Below are 13531 nucleotides of genomic sequence, written 5' to 3' on the forward strand. Positions count from 1 at the left end.
TACATTTGCATGTTAATAGTATTTATATTGAATGGTGTGTGCATGTAACGCTAATAGTGTAATTGCACTTCTGTTGTGTTTGTATGAGAGATTGAATGTGTGTGACATTGATAACAGCATTCATCTCACAGATTGTGTGTGTAACAGTCATATTTACATTGTTTATATTAAGCAGAGCTAGTATAACAAGATCGATCACATTTAGACTATAGTTACATTATAAGCAGTGGGCTTAATGTTATTAATAGTATCAATATTGTGTTTGGGCTATTGATGGTGTTAAGTCTATTGGATTTGTATTGTATTTACATTTTAATGGGCACATTGAAGGTGTTGGTGTTGTGTTTGTATTATGGATAGATAGCCTGAAAGTGAAATTGCTATTTTTAACTCCTCTAGGAATGTCTAGGTCTTCCAGCATGATTTTATGGAAAGTGACCATAAAAATTGCATTGGAAAAACCAGAGATTCCTGGAGGGAACTTTTAAAATCCATGAATAATCAAATCTGCAAAAGTCGAATCTGCAAATTTGGTAGGATAGGTGTACCATTAAATCATGATTTCAAGGTCCTAAACCACCATCTATGTCTCTCCAAAGTGAGAGGGATTTTTACTGTCTTTTTTTTTTTAAAAAGCTCTAGCTTCTTTCAGCATCTTTGAATCGTCATCAAGAAATTCATAGATGTAGGTCATGTGTTGAACATAAGTCAGCCTGAAGTAAGGAAAGGCCTCTTACTCTTGTAGAGTTTCTGGAGAGAGGCAGCATCGTTTGTTGTTATTGTTGGGCCTGATCCACAGCTATACAGTTTCTAGTGAGAAGGAGCATGGCATATTGTTATTGTTGTAGTTATCATCATCTTGCTTTTATCTCTTGATTGAGATGCAGGGCGGCCGCGGCCCACAACATTAAAACCAATACCATTTAAAATACACAACATATGTACATAGGTAGTGGTTTGAGTGCTAGGTTACAACTTTGGGCTGGGGTTCAAATAATAATAATTTTCATAGGCCGGAGAGGAAGTAGAATTAAAACAAGAAAATATGGACTGGAAATGGATTATAGGACTATCAAAGTTAAGAAGGAAGTCAAAAAAACTCCCATTTTTTTCTCCCTCTAGAGATATATATATATTTATAATTCAATTTTAAAAAATCTTTTTTTTCTTTTTTGTTTGCCATTTTCTCTCACTCTTTTTTCCTTTCACTTTCCTACTTTCTATCAAAACAAAATGTTCTCACTCTTTCATTGTTAATTTATCCTATTTTACAAGATTAAAAGCTCAAAAAAATATTAAAAAAAATAATTTTCATAGGAATCCTGAGTTCTTTTTCCTTTGAAATAGGGCCAACGGCACCTGGGATTCCTTGGAGGTTCTCCATCCAAGGATTCCCCAGAGCTGGCCCAACTTAGTCTTAGGCCTTTGAAACCACTTCCATGGCAGATACATTAATTTATGATCGAGCTGCTTTCACAACTGGAGAACGGGCTTCATTGCTCTCCCTTGGTGTATCTGAAGGTACCATGGTACCTAGAGAATAATGGAGGAGCAAGAGGGGGAAACATAAATAACACTATCTTCACGCCACACCCTCCTTGTCTTGATTTCTGTTTCTTTCAGCAATGCCTCTGATGGGAAATGAAATACGTAATAACAGAATTGGCAGGCGGTGCATGTGCCCTTGTTGATTCTTTAGGATCAGAACTTTGGGTCCTGCCTTCCTTGTTCCTTTTGTACATCGTTGTCCTCTTTATTTACATTCCACTTCTGGGGGTTTCCATGTCTTCATTTTTGATAACGTTTTCAGTGTTTATTTCCTCTTCCATCGGCATAGTTTTGGTGTTTGTCCAGCATCTAAAGAATGCTGGCTGTGTTCCAGAACATTGGGAAATCAGGACTTGTGATCCCCATATGTATTCGTGTGGCTTTCTGCCTTGGGGCTTAATTGCAGGATTCCTCTCCTCCCCAAAGCGAGAGCCTTTTAGACGTATGGGGAGTGTATTTTCCTGGGAAACCACAACCTTGGATGGGAGCCCACGGCTTGTGCATTGCAGTCTGTTGTCCCCAGCCAAAATGCTTGGCCCACGCACCCATCCTTCTTGAAATTAACTGGTTCCTGAGCCATTCTAGAGAGTAAGACCCCCTCTGCAAAGTCCTCTTTTGTTCACGTTGTCTAAATAGAAATTCATGTGTAGGTCAGCCTTCTCTGACCTGATGACCCCGATATATTGAACTACAACCCTTGTAGTTTCTGTTTGGGGAAGCCATATGGTGCCATTTTGGTCAGCTTTGAGAAAAGGTAGGATAAGGAAGGAAAGAAAGGCAGGTAGGCAGATAAATGGCTAGATCGGGAAGCAGGTAGCCAAAGGTGCCTATACAAAATCGATCAACAATACATAAAATCAGTTAAAAACTATTAATTACAGTATAAAATTACAGTATATAAATTTAAAAAATACGTATGCTCAGATCCATTTGTCCGAAAACCTCATGCTTTATCCATAAGTCAGTCCATATCATCTTTATCATTTATTCGTTAAAAGCCTGGGCACATAGCCATGTTTTTAGGGCTCTTCTAAAGCCCAAAAGAATTGGAACTTGTCTAATATCTCTAGGGAGGGTGTATGTTATTGTCATTTTATACTTTTGATGTTAGTGGTGAAATTGTTGGCATTGAAGGTTTGCCATTTATAAGTATTTTAACTGCCCAGAGTCCCTCTGGGGAGAGAGGGCCGTCTAGAAATAATTTTGTTGTTGTTATTATTATTATTAGTTTGTGACTGAATATTGCAGGATGTTGAATGTGCTGCCAACGTTATTTTTGACCAGGAAAGGACTTATGAGAGGAAGGATGTCTGTTTTCACTTTTTTCCACATTCAGGCCCCTTCTACACTGCCATAAAATCCAAATTATCAAAGCAGAAAATCCACAATTTTTGACTTTGAACTGGATTATCTACACTGCCATATAATCCTGTTCAAAGCAGACAATGTGGATTTAAAATGTGAGTTAGTGTTCAAAGCCATCTCACGGAATATCAGTGTGAGACAAGCTGATTATTTATTTATTTATTTGCTACATTTATATCCGGCTCTTCTCACTCCAGAGGGGACTCAGAGCAGCTTACAAATCAAATGAACATACAATATATTATTAGCATAGCACAATATAAGCATTAAATTACTATATTGTATTATATCATTTATAAGGTCCCAGGTTCAAATCCCGGGAGCGGAGTGAGCGCCCGCTGTTGCTCCAGCTTCTGCCAACCTAGCAGTTCGAAAACATGCCAATGTGAGAATGTCAATAGGTACCGCTCCGACGGGAAGGTTAACATTGGCGCTCCACGCAGTCATGCCAGCCACATGACCTTGGAGGTGTCTACGGACAACGCCGGCTCTTCGGCTTAGAAATGGAGATGAGCACCAACCCCCAGAGTCAGACATGACTGGACTTAACATCAGGGGAAAACTTTACCTTTTTTACTATATCATTATTTGGTAATATTATTAGTAATATTACATTTAATATATAATACTAGCTATGCCCGGCCATGCGTTGCTGTGGCGTTGTCTGGTGGTGTTGGTGAGAACTTGTTGAGATAGTGGTGGTATTGAATGTCTGTTGTATGGTTGTCTTTATGTTTAGTATGCATTTGGTTGTTTGTGTACTGTGAAAGTGGTGAGGATCCTGTGTCGTATTGTATAGTATTTATATGTTGTCCATGTGTTGTGAATGCTTGGATTGTGTCCTGCTGCATAGTAGAAAGGGTTGGGCTGGATGGCCCTTATGGGTCTCTCCAAACTCTTGTGCCTGTCTCCTGGGCTGAGTGCGTTGCTAGGAGACCAAGTGGGCGGAGCTTAGCCCTCTAACTGGCAGCAATTGGATAAAAACAATTATTCCTCTCCCTCTAATTAGGACTTTATTTTTCTTTTCTTTTTGTTGTATCAACCTAGAGCCGTGGATGATGGGTTGTGTTGTCAAATTTCGAGGTTGGGGGGCCTGTAGTTTTGTATTTTTGTCCGCTGCCCTGATGCCATCACTCTTTTATATATATAGATATAATTAATATTATAATATTGTATTATTAGTAGTATAATATTGTATTCCATTATAATATTATTATCAATATTATATGTGTATACAATATATATTTTGAGATTGAGGTGCTTTACGTTCAAACTGTGTGTGAGAGAGCCCTGGTCCTTTTTTTTTTGCAGAAGGAAAGGTTGCTAGTTAATTTGACCAGAGCTGTTGGAGTGCATTTTGTTTGCATAGAAACTGACCTCTTGTCCGAGTGCTTGGACTATAGAGTCACATGCGTTGGCCTCTGATTCCTGGTGTTAATGTAGGAAAGCTAGGCTTCAACTCAGCAGGTTGTGTGTTTGCCCTGTTGCTTCCTTTTTTTCTCCCTTCCCCTTTTCTGTTCTGGTTCCTTTCTCTTTTCCCTTGCTTGATGGTGAGCCCAGATTGGAGGAAGCATCCTTTGGGAAGTGTGATTTCGATGTGCCCAGAGCAAAGGCCCCTATTAGTCATCTTTGGACGATTTGCATAACAGCCCTTTTTCTGAGGCAGCCTCCTTCGCCTTGTCTCTCCAGCCTGTTGCTATCATTTCTGGAATCTGGGCATCCTCGCCAAGGCTGAGCACTTAGGGAGGGGCAGCCGTGCCTGCACTTCTCTGTGTCTCCTTTTACAGCTTTTCTGGAACGTCTTTTACTAAGGAGGCATTTAGAACCTTTGCTGGATCCTAAACAAGTGGCCCTTCTTCACCTAAAAGACAAGAAAGTGAATGGCTTTCTGGTTGAGTCGACCCATGTGTTCCACTTCCAGAAAAGACGTAGTATTGCTTCACACAAGGCAATGCTAATCATTCAGGATGTGGTGAACGTTTCTGCAAAAGAAGGTGGTTCAATCGATTCCAAGCGGAAGGTGCTTTCGCTCTTGGCCACGATGGAGCCTCCAGCTTCCAAGGCAGATTGCCACTAAAACCCCAGAGGGAGGAATGACCACATTACCTTTATTTTGGAGTTGTGATGCTCCTGCAGAAGGGTTGGATGGGCTGTGTGTTTTGCTATTTTTATGTTAATGTTGACTTTTGTGCGGGCAGTTCTTGTTATTTGATGTTTTATGTTTCTTACTGTACTTGACTGGGCTCTTGCCCCATGTGAGCCGCCCCGAGTCCCTTCGGGGAGACGGAGGTGGGGTATAAGAATAAAGATTATTATTGTATGACACAGCAAACAAGATAGATATGCTGGATTCCGTATCACAAAACCACAAGTCAAACACTTCCCAAGTGCCTAGGACTGTGTGATGTATTTTCGGATGATGCGCGCAGATCCCAGTAGGGTGGCCTTTTGCAGTTGGCAGATCGTAATTTTGTCAATGTCTATTGTTTCCAAATGCCGGCTGAGATCTTTTGACACGGCACCCAATGTGCCCATCACCACCGGGACCACCTGCACTGGTTTCTGCCCGTGTCTTTGTATTATTATTATTATTATTATTATTATTATTATTATTATTATTATTATTATTATTATTATTATTATGACACAGCAAACAAGATAGACATGCTGGACCTCACATCACAAAATCACAAGTCGAACACTTCCCAAGTGCCTAGGACTGTGTGATGTATTTTCGGATGATGCGCGCAGATCCCAGCAGGGTGGCCTTTTGCAGCTGGCAGATCGTAATTTTGTCAATGTCAATTGTTTCCAAATGCCGGCTGAGATCTTTTGACACGGCACCCAATGTGCCCATCACCACCAGGACCACCTGCACTGGTTTCTGCCAGAGTCTTTGAAGTTCCATCTTGAGGTCCTGATAGCGGCTGAGTTTTTCCTGTTGTTTTTCATCAATGCGACTGTCACCTAGGATGGCGACATCATCATCATCATTATTATTATTATTATAAACCTGACACCCAGGAGTGGTTTTCTCTCCTGCTTCTCGTGAAGGCAGCTTGAGATCCCTCCCAAACTCTTTAATTCCCATTCCTTTTGCCTTGTAAACAAGACCATGAGCATTTGCAACGGCTGTGCTTTCCTCTGCATCGCCTGCCTGTCGAGAGCACTTTTTTGCTTCATCTGAACAAATCTGATTATAAAGCCAGCAGGGAGCTCCCTGAGGCAAGCGGTAGGAAAACAGCAGCAGGGTGGAGCTGACTATCCTCCTTGTGCTGCTCTTTTCTCTACCTCAAAAAGCCCAAACCAAACAATCATTTATTTCCTCTACCAGGATATTGGGATTTTCCAATTTCAGGTGTCTCCTTCTGGATACTAAGGGAGATGGACCTGGATTTGGCTTCTAAATGAAACGTGCCCGGAGAAAAAAGCATTTCCTGACTTACTGTTCTTCACAGTGACTCAGAATGAAGCTGTTGTTTCTGCCAGATCTCTTCTGTTGCCCCAACAGAGCACAGGGCCAACATTTGCTCTTTTGATGTTTGATACATGCAGTGTAAACAAGGACCTACAGAAATAAATAACAGTTTCCTTTGTTTTGAACTTCACCTTAGAAAATATTTACTGTTGATGGGCAGAGTATAAGTTAGACCAGGGGTCCTCAAACTTTTTAAGCCGAGGGCTTAAATCCTTCAGACTGTTGAGGGGCCGGATTATCATTTGAAAAAAAAAATACAAACAAATTCCGATGCACACTGCATATATCTTATTTGTAGTGCAAAAACAACAACAAGAACAACAACAATGAAAGAACAATACAATATTTAAAAATAAAAACAATTTTAACCAACATACATTTATCAGGATTTCAATGGGAAGTGTGGTCCTGCTTCTGGCCAATGAGATAGTCATGTTAATTAGGGTTGTTGTTGTTGTTGTTGTGTGCCTTCAAGTCATTTCAGACTTTGGGCGAGCCTAAGTCTAAAATTTATTTATTTATTTATTTATTATTTACTGCATTTATTTACTACATTTGTATCACATCCTTCTCACCCCAAAGGGGACTCAGAGTGGCTTACAAATTATATGTACATACAATATATTATATTACTAGCTATGCCCGGCCACGCGTTACTGTGGCGAAGTATGGTGATATGGGAAATAAAGTATTGAGGAATTGGTGGTAGTTAAGGTAAAAGCTAAAGGTTTTCCCCTGGCATTAAGTCCATTATAAATGGGTTATATAGCTGTGTGGAAGGGCCTTGAGTCTACACTGCCATATAATCCAGTGCAAATTAGATAATCTGTGGATGAGGCCTAAGTGAGGCCTAACTTGGCCTGTCCCCTGGGCTGAGTGGGTTGCTGGAGACCAAGTGGGCAGAGATTAGTCCTCTAACTGGCAGCAACTGGATAAAAACAATTACTCCTTTCCCTCTCATTAGGACTTTACTTTTCTTTTTCTTGTATGAACCTAGAGGCATGGATGATGGGTTGTGTTGTCAAATTTCGAGGTTGGGGGGGCCTGTAGTTTTGTTGTTTTGTTGGTCGCCGTGATGCCATCACTCATTTATATATATAGATTAGCATAGCACAATATTAGCATTATATATTACTATATTGAACTATACCACTATGCCGTAATATTATTAGTAATATTATACGAAATATAGAATATATAATTAATATTATTATATGGTATTATTATTAGTGTTACATTGTATTACATTATAATATTATTATCAATATTATATGTATATACAATATATTATATTATAAAACTGAGGGCGGGGGCCAGGTAAATGACCTCGGAGGGCCGCATCCAGCCCCCGGGCCTTAGTTTGGGGACCCCTGAGTTAGACAAATAAATCAGAAATAAGGAATGTATATATTCTTTCCCTGCAGGAGGGTGCTGCGGCTCTGATAACAAGCAGTACATCTATGGAGGCTGGGCCTGGGCCTGGTGGTGCATCTCTGACACACAGAGGTAAGCGAGGGGAAGGCCTCAATGGGGAAATGAGTAGCATGATCTGACTATATATAAACAGGGAAGGACCCCGGTGCCTCCTTTCCCAGTCCTCAGAGCTGGGAATGGAGGACAGCTCGGAGGTCAGAGTCCGGGGAGGAAGGGAAGCACCTGGATATGCCCTCTCCTTGCTGTGTAGATCAATGCTGCCCACTTGTTGAGCTGCATGAACACCCTGTCAATGCTGGCTGTGGCTTTGAGAGAGCTCCATCCTGATGGGCTTTCTCCAGGCCACCTAAAGTGTCTGTGTAGTCCCGTTATCTGCTGGAACACTTCCCTCTTTGAACCATTTGGGCAAAATGACTGCCAGAGACACTTCTTGGAATATGGGTCTTAAGTGGCATCTTCGAAAGCAGTGTAATGTCTCCATTGATCCCTGGGAATGATGGAAGGGGAGAGACAGTTACCTTGATATATTTGAGGGATGTAAATGGCTTGGAGCATCTGCTATAAGAAAAAATGGGTTCCCAAGGACTGAACTAACACATGTCCACTAAATGGAATAATAACAATGTATTAAATATCATTAAACATTGTATTATACACAATAAACGAATATAAATATTCAGGCTCATACTCGCAGTAGAATAAAACCTGTATGCAGAGTATCTTTGATTTGAAACAGAACGCTTTGTAAGTATAGACATAATATCTTTTCATTAGTTTATTTTTATCCATTCTGTGTTTAATGTATGAAGAGAACAACTTGTAAGCCACTGTATGTTCCCAGTAGGTTCCACAGCATCTATGAAAGACTGTATGGTTTATTGAGTACATGCTAAATAAGTAACAAAAGTAAGTACAGTAGAGTCTCACTTATCCAACATAAACGGGCCGGCAGAATGTTGGATAAGTGAATATGTTGGATAATAAGGAGAGATTAAGGAAAAGCCTATTCAACATCAAATTAGGTTATGATTTTACAAATTAAGCACCAAAACATCATGTTATATAACAAATTTGACAGAAAAAGTAATTCAATACGCAGTAATGCTATGTGGTAATTACTGTATTTATGAATTTAGCACCAAAATATCACGATGTATTGAAAACATTGACTACAAAAATGCGTCGGATAATCCAGAATGTTGGATAAGCGAGTGTTGGATAAGTGAGACTCTACTGTAGTATGTATTAATAGTTGTTAATTTTACTAAGCCAGAAAACACTTTGTACAAGTGTATTAATGTTACCCAATACTTGCAGACCCTACCACCAGACAAAGACTATAAGTAGTCGAAACCGGTTGTGGATCAGGGGTCTACTCTACTTTTCTTTGATGAAGAAACAAGAAAATAACCAAGAAAGTTTATTACCATTCATCATACTGTGAATGCAACAGTTTGATTGGCTTTTGTAACCATTTATTTGCATATTCGAATATAAATATGCAAATAAATGGTTACAAAAGCCAATCAGTTTATTGTGTATAATACAATGTTTAATGATATTTAATACATTGTTATTATTCCATTTAGTGGACACTTGTTAGTTGGAGCATCTGCTACCCATTATGGCCTCTCTGATCCCTTTCTGAGAGATACAGAGCATATGGATGCCTTGTATAATGATACAGTAGAGTCTCACTTATCCAACACTCGCTTATCCAACGTTCTGGATTATCCAACACATTTTTGTAGTCGATGTTTACGATAAATCGTGATATTTTGGTGCTAAATTCGTAAATACAGTAATTACTACATAGCATTATTTTGTATTTAACTACTTTTTCTGTCAAATTTGTTGTATAACATGATGTTTGGATGCTTAATTTGTAAAATCATAACCTAATTTGATGTTTAATAGGCTTCTCCTTAGTCTCTCCTTGTTATCCAACGTATTCACTTATCCAACGTTCTGCCGGCCCGTTTATGTTGGATAAGTGAGACTCTACTGTATAACCAAATTCAATCTGTAACCCCTCCTTGACTATAGTACATTCATGATATCCCTATGAAAGATTATAGCGAGTCAATGATACTATGGCCAGTAGATGGTGCTGAAGGCCTACCAGTTAAGATGGGGTTTCAAAAGCAGTTTGGACCCAGATTCGGAGAGGTGTGCTGGCAATCCTCAGACTGCGAGGGCTACCTTTGCTAGCCTCTCAAGGGAAGGAGTCCCCCCTTTGTGCGCTCTGTCATTCTTTCTTTCTCTCGGTCTTAACTGTTGCTTGCTCTGTGTCTCTTTTGCGCAGCCTCTGACTAACCCTTTTCCTGTGCCACTGCTGCCCTCCTGAACTGCTGCGATGTGTAGTTGGCGGGGTCCCTTGAGGCACATTTCGGGGAATGGGAAGACCTGGATCGACAGCATGTCCTGTGGGAGCTCCCTCCCACCTCGTGAAGCACGAACAAGGAAAGGGGGAAAGACGGGACTTTCTGAGGCATTTGTTAGAAAAGTGAATTTGAAACAGCATTTGATTAGCATGAGACAACAGTTGTCCTTCTGTAGGTTCAAGAAACTTTAGCTAGTTTAATACTAGCAGTGGGTCAGTGCCAGAACCCCATTGCTGAGGAACATTTACGCTTTTTGAGAAGTATAGTTGGGCATCCGGAGGTCAGTTTCCTCTATTTTTTTTTTGGCAGTATTTATATTCCGCCCTTCTCACCCCAAAGGGGACTCAGGGCGAATCACATTGTACACAAGGCAAACTCCATGCAGTCATGCCGGCCACATGACCTTGGAGGTGTCTTCGTACAACGCCAGCTCTTCGGCTTAGAAATGGAGATGAGCACCAACCCTCAGAGTCGGTCACGACTGGACTTAACGTCAGGGGAAAACCTTTACCTTTACCTTAAGGCAAACATTCAATGCCATCTATATATATATAAAAGGGTAATGGAATCACGGCACCGGACAAAACAACTAAACTAAATGCCCCACAACCTCGAAAATTGACAGCACAACCTCTCATGCATGCCTTTACATTCATACAACAAAAAGATAAGAAAAATTAAGTCCTAGCCACAGCAACGCGTGCCCAGGCACAACTAGTATAACATAGAACAGAGACAGAAACAGACGCAGAGGCAATTTAAACCTTTTCCAGCTTCCTGAGGGTATGCTTGATTCCGGCCACAGGGGGAGCAGCTGCTTCATCATCCACTGCGACGGCACTTCCTCATTCCAACGGCGGCTGGATGATTGTTATGGCCTCGTAAATTAGCCTCCCCACATATAAGTGGTACCTAAATTTCCTACTTGATAGATGCTACTATCTTTCGGGTTACATAGGTCAGCAACGAGCAGGGGCTATATTTATTTTTAATTATCGGGTGCTCACCCCTACATGGGCTGGCCTCGAACTCATGACCTCTTGGTCAGAGTGATTTATTGTAGCTGGCTGCTAACCAGCCTGCGCCACATCCCGGCCCCTCTACTCAGATCTCCCTTTTAGCTCCATTGTTGTTTTTGAATAGTATCCAATGGTACAAGCAGCTGTACTTTGGCACCAAGCCTTCCTGCTTCACTCTTGCCCTCAGCTGCCTCATAGAATTGCCATGAAATTGTGGGCCAAAATAGAATAGGAGATAAGGTTCCCTCTGAAAGATTTCCATGCCACAGCAAGCATTTCAGAAAAGCCCAAGACTTCCTCTATTTTCTGGTTTTTGGTTCCATTTCAGCTCACTCTTAACTGGATGTTTAATAGTGAAATTGTGGAATTCACCACCTGAAGATGTAGAGTGACTATCAAGCTATTGGAGATTCCTAGTCAGGATGGCTACAGACCAGCCTCTGGATTTGTCCTTCTTGGGGGCTTCCTCTTCTAAAGGCTGAGCGAGTAGCTAAAGAAGTAGAGGCAGCTTGATGCTGGCATTGAGGATTTATGTTGTATTTATGTGGTGGATAGGTAAAGGTTTCCCCTGACGTTAAGTCCAGTCATGTTTGACTCTGGGGGTTGGTGCTCATCTCCATTTCTAAGCCGAAGAGCCGGCGTTGTCCGTAGACACCTCCAAGGTCATGTGGCCATTGGCATGACTGCATGGAGCGCCGTTACCTTCCCGCCGGAGCGGTACCTATTGATCTACTCACATTGGCATGTTTTCGAACTGCTAGGGCCGGGCTGTGGCGCAGGCTGTTGAGCAACCAGCTGTAGCCAGCTGCAACAAATCACTCTGACCAAGAGGTCATGAAGTTCGAGGCCAGCTCGGAGCCCTGCGTTTGTCTTGTCTTTGTTCTATGTTAAGGCATTGAATGTTTGCCTTATATGTGTAATGTGATCCACCCTGAGTCCCCTTCGGGGTGAGAAGGGCAGAATATAAATACTGTAAATAATAATAAATAATAATAATAATAATAATAATAATAATAATAATAGGTTGGCAGAAGCTGGAGAATCAGCGGGCGCTCACTCTGCTCCCGGAAATTGAACCTGGGACCTTTCGGTCTGCAAGTTCAGCAGCTCAGTGCTTTAACATACTTCGCCACCACATAGATAGCATGAAAGTGGATAGATAGCATGAAAGTGGAATTGCTCTTTTTTTAACCTTTCTGCTAAGGTTATTCATTTGCTGTAAGCCAAAAAAATGTGCAGATGCTAAATTCTGGTCAATTGATTTGACATCCAGAGCCATCATTGCTGGCTGGATGTAATAACACAAGGCTTCCATCTCACCAAAAAGCTTAGAAAGATATTAAAGGATACAGTAGAGTCTCACTTATCCAAGCCTCGCTTATCCAGGTTTCTGGATTATCCAAGCCATTTTTGTAGTCAATGTTTTCAATATACAGTAGAGTCTCACTTATCCAAGCCTCACTTATCCAAGCCTCTGGATAATCCAAGCCATTTTTGTAGTCAATGTTTCAATATATCGTGATATTTTGGTGCTAAATTCGTAAATACATGAACTACTTTTTCTGTCAAATTTGTTGTATATAAGAATAAAAGAATAAAATTATTATTATTATTATTATTATTATTATTATTATTATTATAACACGATGTTTGAGTGCTTAATTTGTAAAATCATAACCTAATTTGATGTTTAATAGGCTTTTCCTTAATCCCTTCTTATTATCCAAGATGTTCGCTTATCCAAGCTTCTGCCGGCCCGTTTAGCTTGGATAAGTGAGACTCTACTGTAAATGTGACCGGCCAGAGTGTTTCATGATCTGCCCCTATGGAAAAGGCAGCCTGGCCCATTTGAGACACATTGAGTTACAATTACCATCATCCCCGGGTTGTGTCCACTGATTATGGAGAGAGATGTAGAAACTCCTCGGGAGCCGTAACCCCAGCAAGTCCCGTCTTCCTTCCTTCCCCTTGGCGAATGGGTTTCTGTTGCTCTCTGGTAACCACCTTGTGTGTTTGCTGTCCTACCCTTATCTATTTATTGCTGCTCAGACTGTCTTTGGAGGTTATGACCATCCTTTGTCGCTGTGAGAATATTGAGACGTCGGAGGGGGTCCCACTGTACGTAACGGGGGTCGCACAGGTAATGATCCCGCCGCTTCTCGACGTGTGTGTTGTCCTCTAACCCTTTTCCGTCTCCCTTCTGTCCCACGCAGGCAGCGGCATCGGCAAGAGGACCTTTACGCGCTCGCCTTTCTCTCTTTTGGCACCGGCACTTTCTTTTCTCTTTCTCTCTTTCCTCTGCG

General features: G+C 41.1%; 1 protein-coding gene across 3 annotated transcripts in view; it reads left to right on the forward strand.

The window, feature by feature from the left end:
- The window catches only part of flot2 (flotillin 2), a 46010-nt gene that overhangs the window by 5894 nt on the left and 26585 nt on the right, over positions 1-13531 (forward strand). For 2 of the 3 annotated variants that reach the window (XM_062959006.1, XM_008124172.2), the window contains one exon: positions 7816-7897. In XM_062959006.1, coding sequence (XP_062815076.1) covers positions 7816-7897 — 82 coding nt within the window. Of the gene's footprint in view, positions 1-7815; positions 7898-13277; positions 13369-13531 lie in introns of those variants that run through there. The other variant, XM_062959007.1, reaches the window with a different exon arrangement.

This window comes from Anolis carolinensis, unplaced genomic scaffold (assembly GCF_035594765.1).
Source record: "Anolis carolinensis isolate JA03-04 unplaced genomic scaffold, rAnoCar3.1.pri scaffold_7, whole genome shotgun sequence".
Lineage (NCBI taxonomy): Eukaryota > Metazoa > Chordata > Lepidosauria > Squamata > Dactyloidae > Anolis > Anolis carolinensis.